We start from the raw sequence: 22355 nt of genomic DNA on the forward strand, positions 1-22355 counted from the left end.
GTTGTCCATAGTGCTGGTGGCTGGGGAGTTGCCAGAAGACAGCTAGTTCCCCACAATTGCAAGGGATCTCCTGGACGCCGTGAAGTACGCTTCGCTGTGGGCCACTAGAGATGTGAACCGGATCTGCGATAATAAAATATTTTGGGTGTTCATGGAGATGAACATCAAAATGGGGATTAATAGCAAGCCACGGTAATCACCCACTGTCTACAACAACTTGCAAAGTTTTGTAGAGTTTAAAGTGGACTTTCATCACATCTACCTCAGGGCGCGCAAGGACCCTGCAAAGAAGTGGAAGGAGCTGCCTTATATGGCCACAGATGATGTAATCTTTGATGTACTGGAGACGTGGCCACCGGAATGGCACACCCTAGACATCTCCACGATGGAAAAGTCTGCTGCGTAGAAGAAGAAGTAGGAGGCCAAACTGTGCATGGCATAGTTGGTAGAAAAGAGAAGGCAAGAAGCAGTAGCAGCATAGGCGTAGGAGGCACAGGATGCTACGCAGACAGCAACAGAATAGAAAAAGGCCGCAGAAGCAACACAAAAGGTAGCAGAGAAGGAGTGCGAGGGCCAGAAGTCACATTCATTTGAGCAGGAACAAGAGATGGAAACAGAGGTAGTGGAGGGCGGCGCGTACCCATAGACAGTGTCGACACTATTGAAGCGCTAGCGCCCAAGCAAGCAGATGGGGTCACACAAGAAGGTAAAAGCGTCAAAACTGTCTATCGACTCGATCACCCTTACTGAGGGGGATCTGCACGATATAGGGGAGATGGTGTGTGACGTCACGAAAGAGGCCCTCAAGAACTTTGCAGAGGAGAATCAGATTGTGTTGGGGGCCCTCCCAGCATAGATTTAGGAGTTGCAAGTGCACACTCCTCAGGCTGGTACACTCTCGACCAGCCTCGCAGTAGGAATAGCCGCAGTTAAGGAAATGATGTGTGCTCGTACGACTAACAAAATAGTGCTGCCAAAAGGGGCACTGGTTATAACAAGTGAGGCTGACAGGCCTATGATCAGTACACTGAAAGGTCTAGGGATCAACATGGCTGCGCTCCCATGGGAGACGCTCTATGTTCTACAGCATGGGAATACTACAGAACTGTGGGCAAGGGAGAGCCACGCGTTGCAGGTGCTGAGTGAGCAGAAGATTGACATGGAGCAGTTGAGCTTACACCGTGATGAGGTCGTGTCTCAGAATGGGTAGATGGTGCAGGTACTTGAAGAAGCCTACCAGACGGTCCCTGAGCTGGCCATCCCAGTAGAAGCACCAATAGAGGCACACATCTAGAGATTAGTAGTAGGAGTGCCTAAGGCATGAGAAGAAATGGCCAAGGTTCAGCTAGAGCTGAACCTTCAGATAGCAGAGCTGCAGTTGAAGGTGCAACCGTCCACTCCTCTAGAGGTATGGGAACAACGCATTAGCGCCATTATGTTGGGGATGGAGGAGATCAGCAGTGCAGTCAGGGACTGCACCAAAATGTTGGAAGAATCGTTCGAGGTCCTCACCAATCTACAGGAGGACCCAAACATAAAACACCTAGAAATAGAGGCACGTGAGCTACAATAGCAGTATGACAACATCAAAGGGACCATGCAGATGGTGGCCATCACACAGAGGCTCGCTCAAATGCAACAAGCTAAAGCGCTCAAGGAGAAAGTAGACGCAGGGCGACACAGAGAAGCAATTTTGAAGGCATGTGTTTAGCCTTGGATCGACGAGGCCTTCGTAATCACTGCAACAATTGAAGGCAAGCTCACGTAGATGCAGTGGATGCAGGAACAGATTGAGGGAAGTAGTTTTGACACCGCGGTCTCGGAATAACAAGTACAGGAGATTTAACAGGTAGTCACTCAATGCGCTGCCAACCTTGCATCCGTTCGAGCAGAGTTGGAGGGTCTCTGCACGAAGATCTCTGCACCGACAGAGTGACTTGAGGGTGAGTCACGATGTTTGTGTTGGGGGCTTGTTGGGTGTGGGATCCCCCTAAGGCATGTTTTGGGGCTTAAAACCTAATTTTTGACTAAGTCCATTTTAAAGACTCCGCGATTTGTGGGCATGGAGCGTGAAGTTGTAATAGAGTCATAAGGCTGTCTGCCATTGTTTTTGTAATGTAATGTCGGTTTGAAAGATCTACCCATGGTCTGCGGACCATGGGATTGTATAAACAGAGCGGGGCTCTAAGTGTAGAAAAGATATAAGGAAGACATGAAGAAATGAATCTATGAAGCATTGATTCAAAGTGTAAGTCATGTCTTTGGGTCGTAGGGTAAGAGACGGATCTGCAGCTGAATGCGCAGAGGCCTAGTAGTCCGCAGCTGAGTGTGCGGACCCCTGCAGCTGAGTGCACAGGGCAGGTTGAGTCTATAACCAATTGAAGCATTAATAAAGAGAATTTTTACCATATTTCTATGTATCATTTTCTGTTTTATGCATTTAACTATATTGGGTATGAATTGCAATTTTATTGTTATTTTGTTGCGTGAACTTATATGAATGTGCTAAACAAGTAAATATAACATAAGGCATTTGTGTAAGTGAAGATAACTAATTTTTATAAGAAGAAAGTAAGATCCACGAAACAGTGCAGATCGCTACCCTAGCAGCGCGAAAGCCCCATAGCCCTGAGTTAGGGCTGCGCGAAGTCAAGTATAACAAGGGCATGAAGGCCTTGCAGGACAGCAGAGTGCATGAAGCACCTTGCATGAAGGTATTCACAGTTGGACTAAATCAACCCCTCAGACATCTCAAGGGTGCGGAAACCTGGTTCCAACATGCTCCCATACTGCTTCGGGTGAGACCTTAGACCGTGCTCTATGGAATGTTACCAAAAGGGCTAGTAGTACAGGGATTTGTTTGGCTACTTAACTCCAAACCTGGGTTAGACCCCAACAAGCCAACATCCCACTTCTTCTTGGTTTCTACCTACATTTCTTCTTCATATCTTTCTAGTTCACCAAAATCAGTCAACAATACATAATATAATGAAGGAGAGTATCGTTAAGGGGGTCTACTTATTTTCGTATATCTTCTAACACCACTTTCAAGTGTTTGAGGTGCCTATTGCTATTGTTGGTGTGGATGCTGATCGTTATGATTTTTAGCTAAATTTACTTTTTTTGTGATCTTATCAAGCACTGTGTATTCTTTGTTTCCGTTTTCCTATTTCTTTCCCTGCATCTGATCCTTATAGAAGGCGTTTTCATTGAATATGATATATCTGCTCCTAATGATTTTGTGATTTTCATAATCATATAAGAGATAACCAAAATCATTAACACCATATTAAATAAAGGTACATTTCTTTGATTTTGCCTCAAGCGTTGTTTTATTTTCTTTATTAATGTGAACAAAGGCTTCACAATGGAAAGTCCTTAAAAATGAGTAGTTTACCTTTTTACCTATCCATTCCTCCTCTGGAATATCACCATCCAAGGAACTTGAAGGCCCTTTATTTATTAGATAAGAAACAATATCTGCAAAATCTGCCCAAAATTGTAAAGGCAATCCTAGATGCAATCTCATGCACCTTGCACGCTCCATGATTGTCTTGTTCATCCTTTCTGACACACCATTTTCCTGTGGTGTTCCTAGAACTTTCTTCTCTACGAATCCCATGCTTTCAACAATAGTTATAAAACAGTTTGTTGCAGTATTCACCTCCATTTTCTAATCTGAGACACTTCAACTTATTTTGTACCAAAGATTTCCATTTCTTGAAAGTATTAAATACATCAAATTTATTCCAAATGCAATAAATCCAGGTTTTTCTAGTTACATCATCAATAAAAGTTACATAATACCAAGACCAACCGAAAGATGATACCTGAGAAAGTCCCCATACATTCGTATGCACAAGCTCTAATATTTTTCTCTTCTTTTCCTTCCCAACACTAATAAATTTGACTCTCTTTTGTTTTTCGTAAACACAATTTTAACATAAATCCAAATCAACATGCTTCAAACCTAGCAACAAATTTCTAGAGTAAAGAATATGCATCCCTCTCTCCCTCATGTTTCCGATCCTATGATGCCAAAATGTCATATATGATCTTGTGGAGGTAAAATAATTAACAAAATAAGAAATACCATTGCACAAATACAATGTACCAACATTTTCTCCTTTTGTTATTACCAGGGCTCCTTTATTGACCTTCCAGGTTTTGTCTGTGAATGTAGTTATACAACCTTCACCACCTAACTACCCTATTGAAATTATATTTTTTTTCAAATATGGAACATACCTTACCTCCTTCAATAGCCATTTGTTTCGATTTTGTTGATGTATAAAAAAATTACCCATTCAAATGATTTTACAGGGCTTATCATCACCCAAATGGACAAGTCCAAAATCTCCTTTAACATATTCATGAAAATTTTTCTTATCAAGTGTAGCATGGAATGAAGCCCCTAAATCAACCATCCAGGAATCAATAATATTTTCTAATGAAATAATCAAAGCATATTGCAACACATCACCCATCACATTCACTTCATGTTTGTTCTCCTACTGTCCATCTCCTTATTTTCCTTTCTAAAATTTGCAATATTTTTTTAGGTGTCCTTTCTTCCCATATTTCTAGCACACTATCCTTGATTTAGATTTGGATCTGTCTTTTGTTGACTTATTGTGATTTCCTGGGCTCCTTCTTTTTTCTTCGCTTAGTCTCTGTAGTCAAATCATTACCTGATGTCTCACCAGAGATTCTTCATCGCATTTCCTCGCTGATGATGGCACCAACAACATCATCAAACTTTAAAGTACTAGATCCAGAGACAAATTTACTAATAGCCATAACTAAGTAATTCCAACTTTCTCATAATGAGCACAAAAATAATAGAGCCCTAACTTCATCATCAAAAGTTACCCCTATAGAATTGTTGTAGCTGCTACAACCTCCTCCAAATTTTGGCCTATACCCAATTTTAGAGCCTTCCTTGATCTTGTTGGTCATTGTCTCAAACTTTAAAACTCAATTCATTTGTTTTCATAGTCTTCTGTTCCCCTTTGCAAGATGAGCAAAGTCTCATCTTTCAACATGTTGGCTATCACATCATGTGTATAAGCATGTTTTGGTGGTTCTAAGAGGTCATCATTGTGCAAATGATTTGTTCTAAATTTGTAATTACCCATCACACTCATTTCCAAACTTTTGAGCATTGTCACACAAGTGTCATCACGGTCGTCGCAAAGTACATATTTGGTGTCGCACTTGTTGTAATTTTTCATAAAGTTGTCGCATAGAGGGAAACAATTTTTTCATGTGTTTGGATGATATATGTTGTTGTGTTGTAAGAATATTTTAAGTGTGTGATCACACTCAAAGTTCATCATCGTTCACATCGATCTCACTGATCCCGCACAGCCATTTTCGGAAAAAATTCCCGACCACGCAACCTAGCTTCATCAGGCCTCCCTTGTGTTACACACTATGCGGCCCCAGTCCTCTAGCTATGACTCTTTTTTATTAGCACTACGAAATGTGAAGTTCTTGACTCCCAGGACTGTTGCACTGCATAGTTTCTATGCCCAAGCCCCAGGCTTCACCTCCAGAATTGCGGAACCATGACCCCCAACTTGGCCTAAACTGTGAACTTCACAACCTCAAGTCTCAAGCTCATCCCATGAGACATTGAACTAGGCAGTTACCTAGTAGCCCAACTTTCTTTTACTACCAGAACTACGCAATGAGCTCTCCAAGTGCCCATCCCTACAACCTGTCCCATTGACTCTAGAAAATGCACAATCTTGTGCCTAGGCCTAGCCTGAACTACACACTACGTAGTCTCAAGGCTTAGGGATTTCCCTTGCCTACTTAAACTACACAACTGTGAAGTCACTGAGTCCGTGTTCCTAACCCGTCACTTGTTCCGGGCTTAGTTGGTGGATCAGAATGCATCATCTTAGGCTAGGGTGTTTTCAGACTAATGTCATCTTATCATGAGTGAATTGCAGAAATAGGTACCCTATCATGTCATTGAAATATGATGAAGAAAGAGGGAATCATTCTCAAAGACTCTCTTGCAGTTGAACTTACAATTTGATCAATCAAGAGAAAACAAAGGGACACTAGTTTGTGGCCACTATTAAAGACTTGAGATCATTGAAGATTCCTCATCACTAAGCGATGCAAAGGTGAAAATAAAAGCATATTCAAGAAGACATCCAACACTTAACAAAAATAGTGGCTTGGTGTTTGCACATCATCAAGCAGTTCATGTTAGTAATGTCATGTAATATCATGTCATAAGTGTTCATATGCCACATCACTATTGTGGATCATGTATATTATATTCAAAATGTATTGTAAAGTGGAATTCCAAAGGATACGCATGGAATGTAAAGATTCATTTTAGTTGAAAAGTCATAGGGATTCAAACAATCATGAGGGTAGTCAAAGAGTCACCCTTGGTTATATGTACTCCCTCATTGTATGAGGAAAAGGATTTTCACCTTGGCTCCTCCCGCAAAGCATTAGAGAGATAAACTAGTTCTTTGAGGAGCAAGGAGTGGCTCCAATGCTCCACTACGAGACCTAGTGATGTACATTGTAAAAATGTGTCTTGGAACTTTTAAATAATAACAAAAACTTTCAAGGCCAACGTGTTATTCATTGCATGGATTATGAATATTTGTAAGACTATTTTACAGATGTTTTTATTTCATGTTTGCTTTCACATGTGATAAGATAGTTGAACTATTTTAGTTGTTTTAGTACTTATGTTATTGGAAATGTGTTGGAATGGATGTTATTGTTGTCCCATCCTTGAGGACTATTCAGTGGTATATTAGATAGATCTCTCTTCATTCTTTGGTTGTGGACTATTCTACTGGATGTTAGATTGGTCCTTTTGGTTCATGTGTGTCTCTTCTTGGGTGGTACTACTACCTCTCACTTAGAGTCTCACTTTTCTCCCCTCTCCGCAGTAGAAGAACCTTGACACATTTATAACCTAACACTCACCAGACACACCTTCTTGCTTTCCAAAGGCACCATTGCATCCCTCTCTCTTGCTGATAGTTAGAACCAAGGAAAATATTTAAGGATTCAAAAACTAGTCCTTTATACCAGATGAGACTCCTACACCAAACAATATGAGATCTAGTTGGGACTTCATATCGCGGAGATCCCATGAATTTTGACGGGTCCATACTGTTAACATTTATGGGGATAGAAGGAGAGTAGCCAGACTTTTATGGCTGGTAACACCACCAACCCCAATCTTACCTCCTCTGGTCAAGGAAATAACATTACCAACAATTCCCATGCGTGCCTTCCTGGAGTTGTTAATTATTTTTAGCCTGAGACTTCATAGCCTTATGAACTCACATTTGAACAACTTTGAGCCATCCTCCTCATCACTTGAAAATTTGCGAGAGCTATTGGATTGATACTTAGAATAAGAACTCTTCCATATTTTCTGAAGAAGAACCAAACCACCCCAACTTGGATAATGGTTTCAACAGTTGAAGAGTTGCTTCTCGCAACCCTTGAAGAGCTAGCAGACTCTGAAGAAAACACAGAAAAAATTATAACAACCTCCAAAATTCAATGGTGGTGATGGTTATAACACAATTCTCTCAGACGATACTTTCCATGGGTTGGGCAGAGAGGAAGAAGAGGAAGAAGACTAATTAGATTTTGAAGAGGAAGGGGAAGACAACATAGGGGACATGGCAAACCAATATCTGGATTGGATGTCTCAGGGCCCACTTGCACTACCGGGTGTGTTACACAAGATGCCAAGGCATCTGGAAAAGCTCCTAATGAAGTATGACCCTGACAGAGTAGTGAAGGAAGAGGACCATCTAGACCACTTATACCTACATCGGAAAACACTTGAGGTACACTATGATGATGTTTCATGTAGACTATTTCCATGTACCTTAGATGGTAGAGTAGCTATTTGGTATCATAGTCTTCCTTTGAATTCCATCCAGAACTAGAGGGGGTTTAGGAAAATTTTTCCTTCGGAAATTTGCTGATGACAAGACCCCCACCATGTTATTGAAAGAGTTGGGCAGTCTCAAGATGAAGAGAAAGGAAAAATTGAAATATTTTAATCATAGGTTTAACCATATTTTGAATAAGTTCTCAGCAAACACTAAATCTCATGACTCCATTACTATCAATTATTACACTCTTTCCTTACTGACCAACATTATGCATTTTGTAAAGAGAACTGCGAAACAAACATTGACAGAAAAGTATGAAGAGGAAATCATGGTTGAAAAGGACTTGCGCACAATTGGAGTCATTACAGATGAAGAACCAGCTAAAGACTCCAAAGGCACAGGTAAAACGTGTCAAGCCTTTGTAAGCAAGGAGAAAGAGAAAGAAACTATTGATATTGAGAGTTTGATTCATACCATCAAGACTCTATCAAAGGAGTTGGAAGAAATTAAACACCGGTCAAGCAAGACCACCTTGAGTAACAAGCCTCCTATGTTCAACTTATTTAGAAGGGCTACAATTTCCGACAGTAGCAACAATCAACCGGATAAGTCTGTTTAAAGCTCCAATGTTGTATTAAATATTGAAAACATGGGTATAGATCAATATTGTTCGTATCATCAAGAACATCACTTTGAGAAAACATTCCCACAATGGAATCAGACCATGAGAATTCTTGCTACGCATCTTGCTGATGTGGTAATGGCTGAGGAGAAGATTGTGCCTACAAAAGAAAATCTAGAAGTTGTTGCAATCAAAGACACCGAGTGTGGGGCACATATTAAACATGTTCAATTGCATACTCACTACCCAAAAGTGTATGACCAACAAAAAACCTCTAAGTGATGGTCCAGCCCAGAAGCAGACCAACCAGTACAATTTGAGAAGCCAAGGTCTAGTTACTGTGCTAGAGTTGACGAAGCAAAAACTCAAAGAAAATTTGTTAAGAAAGATCAGTCCACCCATCAGCCCGACATAGAACACTCAGAGCACATCTGGTAATATGGCTACAATGAAAAGTGCTTCCATAAATAAGTAAGAGTAAGACCAACATTCTAGAAGTCACAAACCAATTTACTCACCCAGACACTTCGACAATCCTTCGCGTTGTATATGACAACATAGTTGAAGACATGAAGAAGGTTTGTGCGAAAATTTCAATGTTTGAACTAACAAATATCACGAGCCAGTGGGATATCCTCTTACACGCACTTGGGTAGTCCACCATATGTAATGATGCTTCTTCTGACAAGGGATATGGTACGTCTTATGGTTCCCTCAAATTTGTACTTAATGCTTTAACAATGGATGCAAATACACTCTATCCCCCTTTTCTGTTAACTTTTGAAATCTTGAATTTTAATGTACACAATTGCTTGGTTAATTTTGGTGCATTGGTGAACATAATGCCATTATTTGTTTCCAAGAAAATAATCCAAAATGGGACAAAATTGTTTGGTAGGGGTCGCCTAGGTCCAAGTTTTGTCTAACTCATGTAAAGTCTCTGAATTTTGAGGATCAGAATGCGATTAGCGAAGAGTTCTAAGAGTCAAAGGGGCAGTGGATCAAAGCCCCTTATTTTGTAATGGGATGGGATTATTTAGAATATTTTGAGCTCCACCCATGGTTTGCAAACCATGGTATTGTAAGGGTAAAGGATATATAAAGGGATGTATTAGCAAGTCTAAGGCAGTGATGGATGTAATGCTATGAATATGTTTTGGATATCTTTTTGTATTCGGGAGGAAGGGAAGGCTCCTATAGCTGTGTGTGCGAAGACCTTGGTAAGTCTACAGCTATGTGCACAGGGCCCTGCAGCTGTGTGCACAGGGTCAGAAAAATTGTATTAGTGAAGCTTTGGATTAATAAGGAATAATTTGGAACAAATCTATGTATTTTTATATGTTCGCATAGTTTCTGTGTTTTTCCTTGACTATGATTCGCTTTTTTATATTCCTTTTGTAATTTCATTGCGAAGGTTCAACTACTATTTTATATGATGAATAATGCTTGTTAGATTAGTTACTCACAACTCGGAAGACGGTTAAGTAAGAAAACACTCTACAATTGTAACAATAAAGTTAACAGTTTGCGAAGGCCAGCTTAAGACCTAAATCGAAAGAAACCTTACAACAACATTGCATAGCTCCTCTAGATGTAGAAACCTAGTTCTAGCATCCCCCAATATTAACCTCAGTGAGACTGAGGTCTACGCTGCGTAGATCATTTCTGTAAGGGGCAATAGTATATGGTTTTGTTGGTTAGCAAAAACTAACTCTAAACCTGGGGCTAGCCCCTGAAGCCAACAAATGGTTTTGTTGTCAGGACCGAATCTATCTAAGGGATGTGTGATGTGGCAACTGAATAGAAAAGATATCCAATATTGGGTAGATTGGAAGTTGCACGAATTTGCAGCACAAGAAAGAAGAAATCTGCTCTAGTTGATAGAAAGGTGGTTATAGAGGTATATCTATATGGAACTGCACGAGATCTTTTTCACATCGTTCGCTAACAAGCTGCATGAGTGGCTTTCAAAGCTAGCTGTAAACGAGCCGAGTTGGAAACACAAAGATCCTACTGTGTGGATCCTAGATCTGATTAAGCAACTTAAGGAGACTGAAAATAAGGTTGCAATGACTGTTGAATACTTGATCGATAATATTCTCAGAGGCTTTATTACTGAATTCACAATTGACACACAATATCCTACAATGAAGTTGAGCATCAATTTTTCAAAAGGGCCATGAGGTAAGTATCTGAATTCTTTGAAGCTCTAGATTAAGATGTTGTTATGTGAAGAGGGTGTTATGCTTATAAATTGATGTTTAAAGGAAGCCAGATTGGATCTATGCTAAGTGGAAAGTATTCAGATTAGACTGTGACAACTTTATTGAGGGTGTGTACAGTCCAATATTGGGTGAATTAGAAAGCGAAGAAGAAAGGAAAAACCCTAGTACACCTAGAGATGCAGTGTAGTCCGAAACTAGAGGCACTTCTAGGATTCCACATCCATCCACTCCACCTCCACATTCACCTCCACCTCATACACCTATACCTCCACCTCCACTTCCACCTCAACCTCCACCACCACTATTCAACATGGCTAACGTAGTGAAGATGTCTATTTTTAAGGGCCGGGGATCAGAGTATCCGGATCAATTTTGGTTTGTCAAATAAGCTGTGTGGAAATCACAATAGATAAATGATGATGATATGATGAAAGAACAACTTGTCACAACGCTGTAGGATAGAGCACTATCATGATACATCAAGTATAGTATGATGAATCTAGCTGCTTCACTAGCTATGATAATGAACACATTGAATGTAGAATTAAGGAAGCCTAATTCGCAGTCACAACGCATTATAGAAATAAAATAAATTAAGAAATCAGTCAATGAGACTTCCTGGGATGTAGATCAAAGGTTAAAATTCTTGATGGGACAAGTCAAATTCTAGATCTCTGATGAACATCACAAAGAATGGTATATAGTTGCACTATTTCCACACTTCAGATTACCACTATCGCAGCAAAAAATTGGGATGCAGGCCGAAGCATTAGAAATCGCAATGAAGTTAGAAGCTTCAATGGTACAAGATACTCATATACGGGTTTAGCAGATACAGTCCCAGTTAGCAAGGTTTCATATGGAACTGCAAGATTTGAAGAAAGGTAAGGAATCTCGGTTTAAGATACGCTCAGAAGCTTGGTGTCTAAAGTGTAAAGTGGAAGGTCACTTTAAGGATTAGTCTCCTGTCTATCCTAATTATTTGGCTAGAAGAGGTCCCAATCCTTTGAAGCTAGAGCCTAGTGCTGGAACAAGTACCAGACTGAGTGTATGGTGTAGTATTTTCTGAGTTGTAGGCCAGCATCCGATCGATCACTATTATTTGTTGTAGAAATATGTGCAGTTACCAAAGCAATTATTTTGTAATTTTTGTCGATCAGTGGAACATGATGAGAGGAATTGTCGCAACTATGACTTGATGGTAGATCAAACTCCAACATATAGGATGATATCTGAAGGTCGCACGCACGAAGATCATGGTTCACCTGCGGTCCACGAAGGATTTCAAGGTCGAGGACATGGTCGAGGGGGAGGCGTTGGATGAGGTCAGGGTCAGGTTATATGCTATAACTGTGGTGAAGTTGGAAATTTTGTGCACTATTGTCAGAGCCCCACTCATCCTTCCTTGTTAGTATTGTAGACAGTTTGACCACATGATAGAGGATTTCCTTGTTTTAATGGCTAAGATGCAAGAAAAGAAGAATCAACATCCTGCATAGAATTTACAAATGATGAAATCTAAACCATGTGAAGATGCTTGAAGCGTTCATATTGTGACACGAAGTGGTGCAGCCACACGAGAAGATAGAGCAGAGGGTAAAAAGCTTGTGGTAGGTACATGGGTTAGGAAGGCAGGAGAGAAGAGTAATAACTTTGATCTCTAGAAGGAGAAGGAAACCTTCATGGAGGCGAAGAAGAGTTTCATGGACCCAGGAGCTTCGACATCAAGGACGCAGACACAACTAGTACCAAGGAAGAACACTCCTAAACTAGATACTGCGATGGAGAATCCTAATTCGACCGTTCTGAAGTCATTTCTACAGACATGTATGAAGTTCCTAAGGGACCATAAAGCAGTGGAAGGTTTGCAAGAACTAATCAAAAACTATGCTAGTAAAGAGAAGCCACAACCTAAACAACATGCAGTAAACAACGTCAAAAAAAATAGGAAGAGAAGTGGCCGGGAAATGCGATTAACTGCGTAGATTTGTGAATTCGAAATGGATCAAGTAATTCTAGACTTGGGATCAGATGTGAATTTCTTACCAAAGTAGACATAGGAGAGGATGGGGCAACCAAAGCTGCAATGGTCATTGATTCATCTGTGCATGGCTAATCAGCAGAATATTATCCCGATGGGTCGATTGCAGGCCGTTGTTGTAGACATTGAAGGAGAAAGCATGATGGCAGATTTTGAAGTCATTGAGATTATGGATGACAGTAATCTATATCCAGCTTTACTAGGAATCGATTGAGCATTTTTTATGGAGGTCATAATCAATCTCAAAAGGATAAGTATGGTATTTTAAAAGAACGGTACCAAGGTTGTTGTTACTTTAGATCCCTCTGAGGGAGTGCAATATATAGAAACCGTCCATGAAGAAAACAGTGATGAAGATATTGACCATATTTACAAGTTAACTGTGCAAGATGAGGATTGGATCAACCCCACCACAGATGGAAGGATAAGTTGGGAGAACAATAGTTCATGTCATTCAAACTCGGATGAAGAATTGGAGAACTGGAAGAACCGGTTGCATGAAGTTTTTACTATGCACTGTAATAGACTGACAAAATATCTTCGTTGCATATCAACTGAGGTACGTAATTTGTCATATTATTATGGGATAGGTGATGTCAACTTATTTCTAGATGAATTTGAAAGGGATGTATTGGAAGAACAATGATTCTAGGCCTTGGATATAGCTTTGAGGGCTATGCCTGCACACTGATGGGGCACACATAAGGATAATATAGGAGATTGGAGGGAGTAACGACGATTGATGAGACTCAAGTTTGGTCACACAAACACAAGGATCATAGAGAAGTACAATGGGAAGGATGATCCCCGAGATCATTTGTCTCGTTGGACTAAGGCATGGGGCAAAAAAACTAGACCAGAATGGGTACATGTATTTATTCACGCGTAGGATGTAATACCAATGAATTGGTATCTTGAAACGGAGTTGCGCCATGGAACCGCCAATTGGAATGATTTGAAGGAAAGTTTTATATTGACTTTTAGATTTGAGTATGGTTTTTAGTGTATAGATGATGCCCTTAAAGAAATGAGAGCAACAATTTTCCGAAGACCTAATGATCCAACGACTTAGGTACAACCCAACTGGAATGCATAGTTGTAGCATGCACTGGAATGCTATAACATGACCGTTGAGGAGGGTGAGGAAGATCCATGCAACATTAATATTCCTAAGTCAGAAGGACAACATGAAGTGGCAGGACCAAACGTTGAAATACCTGATGTAAAACAATATGTTAAGAAGGTCAATATAGGCTCATAGGCGGAGCCCAAGTTTGTGCGCATAGGACATTACTGGGATGAGGATACACTAGGAAAAGTCGTTGAATTACTACATGAGTATGAGGAGCTACTCCAAAAAAATTTCATGGAGTTAAGAGGAATTGTAGGAGATCTAGGTGTAATGAAGATCACTTTGAAGTGAGATGTGAAACCTGTAAAACAATGACCTTAGAGGCTCAACCCGAAATAAAAAGAGAAGGTGAAGGATGAACTTGAGAAGGTGGTCATAGCTGGCATAACCTAACTTGTAGAAGAATATGAATGGGTAAGCCCAATGGTAATGCAGGAGAAAAATACAAATGGAGAAATAAGGATTTGTGTCGATTTAAGGAAGTTGAATGATGTATGCATGCATGACCCATTCCCAACACCGTTCACGGATGAAGTTTTGGAAAATGTAGGAGGAAATTAGGTCTACTCCTTTATAGATGGGTTTTTAGGGTACCATCAAATTAAGATAGCACCGGAAGATAGAATTAAGACCACTTTCGATACTAAATGAGGATCCTTTCAATATACAATCATGCCATTTGGGTTGAAGAATGCACTGATGATATTTTTCAGAGTTGTCGTCGCAACATTTAAAGAATTCATTCACAAGTTTCTCGAGTTTTACTTTGATGACTGCACAGTCTTTGGAATGTTAAAAAAACATGTCTCGAGCCTGTGCTTGATGTTGGATATCTACAGGAAGTATCAAATCTCATTGAACCTGAAGAAGTGTATTTTTTGTGTACCTTATGGAATTTTACTAGGACATGTCATTTGTAAGTAGGCGCTAATGGTCAACCCTGCAAAAATCATTGTTATTATCAATTTGGATCTGCCAAAGAACGTGAAACAACTACACGTAATTCTTGGACACACTGGATATTATCAAAAATTCATTAAGGCATATGCATAAATTACTGCACCGATGGAGAAATTACCAAAAAAGGATGCCACCTTTTGTTGGGACGATGAGTGTCAAAAGAGACTTGACATCTTAAAGGAGAAAATGGTCACTATGTCAATCTTGGTGTTTCCCCATTAGAAGAAGGAGTTTCATTTTCATGGGATGTGTCATGCATAGGTTTGGGAGTTGTCTTAGCATAGCCAGGAGAGGGGGATCTTGATCACCCCATTGCATTTGTTAGTCATAAATTGTCTAAGGTGGAAAGGAATTATTCCAAAATGGAGCGAGAGGGCTTGGCTATGGTGCATGTGCTGGAGAAGTTCAGGAATTGTTAGGTGTGCACTTCAAGATGTTCATAGACCATTCTGTGCTGAAATACTTGGTGAACAAGCTTGTGTTGGGGGGGGGGGGGGGGGGAGATATGCAAGTGGCTCTTATTGTTCCAAGAATATGATTTTGAGGTAATAGTCAAGCCAAGATGATTGAACGTTGGGCCGGATCATCTATCCAAGATTGAGACTAGTGAAGAACTGACCAAAATTGAAGAAGGATTGTCGGATGTGCAACTCTCCACAGTAAGGGTTGCTGATGATCATTTTGTAGATATTATTTACTTTTTGACTACCGGAGTAGCCTCCGCGAGGTATACAATGGAGTAGAAGAAAGAACTACTAGTAGAGTTGCAGGTTTTTCTCTCATTGTTGCGTATTTGTATAAAATGGGCCTTGACAAGATATTGCGCAGATATGTCCCTGAGCACAAAAGACACAATATTTTGGTAGAAGCACATGGTGGTGTCGTGAGAGGACACTACTCAGGAAAAGACACCGTGCAGAAGATTTTGAGAGCAGAACTATGGTTGGCCATGGTGCACAAGGACTCTAAAGAATATTGTAGTGCTTGCGATGTTTTCCAAAGGACCGGAAGACCATTAAGAAGAGATGGATTTCCGTTGAATCCACAAGTTACTTTGTAGGCTTTTGATAAATGGGTAATTGATTTTGTTGGGACGATGAATCCGTTGGGAAAGAAGATTGGTGTGCGATACATTATTACTGCGACGGATTACCTGACCAGGTGGGCTGAGGCACAATTGGTAAAGGATTGTAGCGTAGACACTGCTGCGCACTTCATCTTTGAGTATATATTGTCAAGTTTTGGGTGCCCAAAGATCTTGATCAGGGACAGGGGATTGCACTTCCTTAACAACATTATTGAAGCATTAACGAAGGAGTTTGAGGTACATCATCAGAAGAGCATGCCTTATCATCCTCAGGTGAACAATATAGTTGAGGCTTTTAACAAAATGGAGAATGCTCTGACTAAGGTGTGCAACGTCAATAGGAATGATTGGGATGTGCAAATACCAACAATTTTATGGGCATACAAAACTACTTCCAAGAGGTTTATTGGGAATACTCTGTTTAGATTGGTGTATGGACAAGAAGCTGTAATACCGATGGAATATATAGTACCAAGTCTTAGAATCACAACAATCACGAATATGGTGGACAAAAATGTTATGAAAGAAAGATTGGAACAACTGCTCACACTAGAAAAGGATCGCTTTCTTGCAAGATTTCACCAACAAGTACAGAAAGCCCAGGAAAAGGCATGGCACAATCAACATATTAAGCAATGAACTTTTAAGAATGGAGACTTGGTTTTGTTGTACGATAGTAAGTTCGCACAGTTCCCTGTTAAGTTCAAGATGTTGTGCCTAGGCCCGTACATTATTAGGGACATCTCAGAGGGTGGCACAATTCAACTCGTGAAGCTAAATGAGTAAATGGTATTCGTTTGAAGACCTATAGGGACGATTCCATCCCTAAGTCTACGTATTGACTATATGAATGAAGGGAAGTCTTAGTGCGACAGGCAATTGGAAGGAAGCACGGGACTATAAAGTACTCTGCCAAAGAAGGACTTTGTCGAAGAGGGAGGGTTGCACGGTATTCAAAAGGATAGTGCAGATGGAGGAAGTTGCGATGAAGAAGGGGTAATTGTGTTGTAGAGAAGGGTCTGACGCAGTTCATCTGGAATATAATCATTAGGGTTGCTACAGTTGATTTGACAGGGAAATTGGAGCGGGGGAAACACATTTAAGGAGCATGTCTGGGAAAATACGCTACCAAATACACATTTATGAGGAGGATCTGGAGGAGATCGAGAGGTTTGAATTTGAAAATGTCTATAACTATGACACCCCACTCCACATTTGGACACTTTTCTTGCTGAGAACTCGAAGTGTGATTTTGCGCCTAAGTGTGAGCCGAGAATTTTGTTGCATGTCTAGTTGGAGTTGGGAGGAGATTGAACAAGAGTTTCTTAGGAAAGGGCTAGGATCCATTATGACTGCTACACCGCCAGTACATGCCACTGCACCAAGACCATCGAGGATAAAGCCTACTATTGCCAAACTAGTAGCAGCCAAGAAGCAGAAGAAGCCACAAAAGCCTCCAGTTAGGCAATCACCACAGAAAATACCCACCGAACTATGGTCTAAGGAGATAATGGATAAGCTGAAGCAACCGATGGAACCCAAAGATTTGGATGAGGATGAAGTGGCTGAGGGAATAGAGGATATTCACGCTAACGAGGTGGAACCAATCTCTAGGTTTCCACCTTATATGCTGCCATGGAAGCCAACCTCAAAGGTGACGAGGGACCCAAATTCTATAAAATTTAAGGTCTTTACACCTATGATACCAGAGGACGTACCGATCGATGGAGTCTTACTGAAAAGGGTGCCACAAATCCACATGGAGGACTAGAATATGAATGATTGAACCAAGTATCCCCAGTTCGATCCAAACAAGTATCTGAAAGCCATTTACTATGAGGAAGCTAGAGTCACAAGGGTCGAACCACTACCATGGGCAGTAGGAAGTCAACGTGCTAGGTTGTTGAATATGCTCTATATTCCACACTTTGGGTGCAGCAACATAAATACAATTTGTGTGCGCCAGTTGTTGGCATTGGTACATGATGGGTGTCTCTGGCTCAGGACGCCAATCCCAATTAATCATATGTTAATTCGAAGGATTACTGCACTGCCTTACCAAGGAGCAAACCCCACTGATGCATTTGCCGGGAAATCTTAGGAGAAACGTTGGCCGATTAGATGAAGAACGACTTTGGATTAGTCAAGAAATCTTGGGGATATTCTATTTTCTCTATTTGTGCATTTTTCCACGCACATTTTGGAAAATTAAAGATCATGCAGCAAACACAGAGAATAATCGATCTAGCAATAAAAGGGTCAACAACAGAGAAGCTCGTAGAAGAAGTTTGACATGTCGCAACTGAATGCACAGAGATGCTTCATCCATTGAAGTCTACATACAACAACCTCAAAGCAAATATTGAGGATGTACCAGCTAAGTGACTCGAGGACGACATATTTGTGTAGGGGGCCTATTGGGTAGGAGTCCCCTAGGTCCAAGTTTTGTATAAGTCATATAAATTCTCCTTAGTGCATATTTCTAAGAGTCAAAGGGGCTTTAGGGTGGGTCAAAGCTCCTTATTTTGTAATGGGATGGGATTATTTGGAATATTTTAAGCTTCACCCATGGTTTGCTGACCATGGTATTGTAAGGGTAAAGGATATATAAAGGGATGTCTTAGCAAGTCTAAGGCAGTGATGGATGTAATGTTGTGAATCTGTTTTGGATATCTTTCTCTATTTAGGTGAAGGGGAAGGCTCCTTCAGCTGTGTGCATGGAGACCTTGGTAGGTCTGTAGTTGTGTGCGCATGGTCAAAAGATTGTATCAATGAAGCTTTAGATTAATAAAGAATAATTTGGAACACATCTGTGTATTTTTATATGTTCGTGTAGTTTCTGTGTTTCTGCTTAACTATGGTTCACTTTTGTATATTCCTTTTGTTATTTCATCGCGAAGGTTCAACTACTATTTTATATAATGAGTAATATGTTAGACTAGTTACATGTAGCTCACAAGTTCGTTAAGTAGGAAAATTCTCTATGACTGTAAAAATAAGGTTAGCAGTTCGCGAAGGTTAGATTAAGCCCTAAGCCGAAAGAAACCTTACATCCACATTGCATAGCCCCTCTCAATGCAGAAACCTAGTTATAGCATCTTCTTATATTGCCTCATGTGAGACTACAGTCTGCGCTACGTAGATCGTTGCCGAAAGGGTCAGTAGTATAGGGTTTTGTTGGTTAGCGCTGACTAACTCTAAACCTGGGTCTAGCCCCTGATGTCAACAAAATAGATGCACAAATTATTCAGCTGGACAAAACTCATGTCCATGCAGTTTGTGAACTCAGAGATGTGATTATTCGTTTATCATCCGATGAGTTAGTCCACCAATGTATCAACAAAGTGATTGTGTACATTCTGGAAGCATATGGAGTGTTATTAAGCAGAGATTGGTCCAACAAGCTATAAGTCTACTTTGATATGGACTAGTCACATTTATGGCTTCCGTATAAGGGAAAAAATAATGAGATCCGGGTGAATTTAGAGAGATACCTAAAATTTACTGTCACTCCCTTGAATGGACAAAATGAACATGTGTCTTTCGCAAAACTTATCTTCAAAAATTTCTTCTTGGAAACCAAATTGTGGTGCTATCTTGCACAACCATCCCCAGTACAACCAGATACACAGTTGGAGCTCCTTCCTAGTCCAACTGGTGAAAATGAAATTTGTACAGTTAGTAGTAGTAATAATAGTACTGGTGTAATTCCCAATCCTTGTACATATGATATGTGGACATTGTACTTTGATGGCTCCAAAAAGTAGGAGGTATCTAGAGTTGGTTGCATTTTGATAGACCTGGTACAAAGAAAAAATTTGATCTCTAGCTGCTTGGAATTTGAGTGCATGAATAACACTGCAAAATATGAAGCACTTATCTTGGGTTTGCAAAGAGTGATCGACCTCAAAATTGCGATTCTAAAAGTAGTAGGTGACTCAGAAATTGGTGTGCAACAGGTACGCGATACAATACATTGTGTGTCACCTCATAATAAAAGCTATCAACAAGAGGCATGGCATTTGATTTCACAATTCCAAGCTTTTAATATAATTGTTGTTCCTAGAAGGCGTAATGCAACTGCGGATGCATTGGAAAATGTTGCTGCTAGGTTGTCATTGTTAAGGGACGGTTTTTCTTCTGAAATTATTTATAAGCCATCCATCCCTAATAATATCACTAATCTACATGTTTTTAATGATCACCAACAAATGGTGCAATTCATAGAAAACGTTGATGTGTTCAAGGACGCAGTGATAGATGAGGATGAGCACGAGAAGACATTACAGGATGCAGCCAGTGCAATTAAAGGAAATATCTTCCCAAAGGTTGTGGTATCATTGGAGAAGATGTATGACCTGGAGAATTGCTTATGGGGACCTGCTAATGCTAAAACCCGCAATTCTATAACATAATCCTCCCACATCTACCCAAGTAACCGACCAACTGGGCTAAACATGTGATGAGAGACTACTATGATAGGATTCAACCTCCTATGTAATTGTAAAGAAATGGAATCGATGGAAACACAACATACAAACCTTCCACATTAGCTAAAATACCCCCAGGAACCATCCCAAACTTTTGGGAAACCAACCCCTAGGTCCCATAGAGTTTTTAGAGAAATTAATCCCCAAAATCTCCCATGATATGGGCATGCCAACGTCCAAAGGGATCTGAACGCTCCCATAGCATGGAACACCAGCTTCTAGGGACTGTTTTTCTCAATGTTGTGCCAGCATCCCTCGGATTTGAGCCACTTTTTCAGGTAATGATGATACAAATGCAATTACTTGAACAATGGCTTGACTGGACCCCTACTAGCCATGATAGGAATTTTTTCAAACATATCACAAATATGTAATCAATAGGTGTAAACAACAGAGTTAAGCATATGGGTTCAATACTTATCTGAGAATCTCTAAGAAGCATTGTTCCCTTATATCATTAGTTGAATTATCATTTATTTGGTCATAGACACATTGTCTATTCATTCACAAATCAAAACATGAGGAGAGCCATACATCATGATTGTCATAATACATGATTATAACCATCATAGTAACAATAGAAATGTAAGGGATACATCAGCCATAAAATCCACATATAAATAGAAATGTAAGGGATACATTAGCCATTCACCCCCATGCCATATTCCAAACATGAATTTGGGACTCAAACCAAAAGAACCAAGTAGGGAATCTTGAGGCTAAACCACCTCACCCTCATCAATAGAAACCAGGCTTTACCGTAATCCATCCTGGATCACTAGGCCAAATAATAAACATGTAATAATAGGATTTACCATGATCTCCACCAGATCACTAGGCCAAAACAAGCATGGATGCCACCAGATTTCTCCACCTACACCGTGAGGAATTTTCTTGTCTCCTAGTCTCTCAATATTTACTGCAATCCACAGTCCAATCTAGGGATCACTAGGCCCTAAACCAAGACATCACCCTCTAGGCTTTACCATATATCTCGCCATTCTCTAGCAAGGATTACTAGGCATAATCAAGGGCAAACACCTCTTGGATTTATCGTATATCTCGTCATTCACTGGCAAGGATTCCTAGGACCACCGAGGCAACACAAAATTTGACTTTACCACAACCCATAGTGTTAAGTTATGGTATGTTCTATGCTTATAATAGTTTACTTCCTTTTCTCATTATATTCCACAGATTAGCAATCACATGTACATAAAGTAAAGTGTAGATAGAACATTAAACAATCGATAGAAAACAAGCCAAGAAAAGAGACACAAGATGTGGTGGCTAGCCAGGGACAAACCCCACAATGTGTGGGGAAACCCTTTGATCAAATCTTCTTTTATCTTCAATAATTCAGCAGAGAGAAATAGTACAATAAATCTGATTCATATCAGTAGTAGCAAACCCTAGATCAACAACATCAGCATTAGCGGCTTTATCATCAAACTTGGGCAGATGATATCTCACAAACCGACCGTCGGATCGGCTTGATTCCACCACCAAAAGTTGAGTCTTCTAGAGGAGGTTCAGATGAACCTACAATGCAGTTTAGATGAGGACATCTTCTAGTCCACGCAGGTCAATCTTTACTTCTGTAGTTGCAGCTTCAGTTTCAACAGCTTCCTTCAAACTAGGGCAGTCGATATCTTGTAAACCGTCTGTCGGATTGACTTGATTCCACCACCAAAAGTTGCAACTTTCAGAGGAGGTTCATATGAACCTACAACATAGTTCAGATGAGGAGATCTTCTAGTCCACGCAGGTCAATCTTTACTTCTGCAGTTGCAGTGTCAGTTTTAGCAGCTTCCTTCAAACTAGGGCAGTCGATATCTTGCAAACCGTATATCAGATTGACTTGATTCCACCACCAAAAGTTGCAGCTTCCAGAGGA

At 40.3% G+C, this 22355-nt stretch overlaps 1 protein-coding gene and 1 pseudogene across 1 annotated transcript; both read left to right on the top strand.

Annotated features, from left to right (window-relative positions):
• Nucleotides 1-8520, top strand: part of LOC149217378 (putative inactive leucine-rich repeat receptor-like protein kinase At3g03770) — a 45478-nt pseudogene extending 36958 nt beyond the window's left edge.
• A 7457-nt stretch (nucleotides 8521-15977) lies between these two features.
• Nucleotides 15978-16607, top strand: LOC149217379 (uncharacterized). Its single transcript, XM_089390199.1, has one exon. The coding sequence runs from the start codon at nucleotides 15978-15980 to the stop codon at nucleotides 16605-16607; it is 630 nt and encodes a 209-aa protein (XP_089246325.1).
• Nucleotides 16608-22355: the final 5748 nt, after the last annotated feature.

Source organism: Pinus tabuliformis, chromosome 1_1 (assembly GCF_031772625.1).
Source record: "Pinus tabuliformis cultivar Carrire ecotype Pingquan chromosome 1_1, CPIR1, whole genome shotgun sequence".
NCBI classification, from domain to species: domain Eukaryota; kingdom Viridiplantae; phylum Streptophyta; class Pinopsida; order Pinales; family Pinaceae; genus Pinus; species Pinus tabuliformis.

Bases quoted from the DNA above. Each gene is read 5' to 3' on its own strand.
- LOC149217379 (XM_089390199.1), top strand. From the start codon at position 15,978: ATGAATCCGTTGGGAAAGAAGATTGGTGTGCGATACATTATTACTGCG.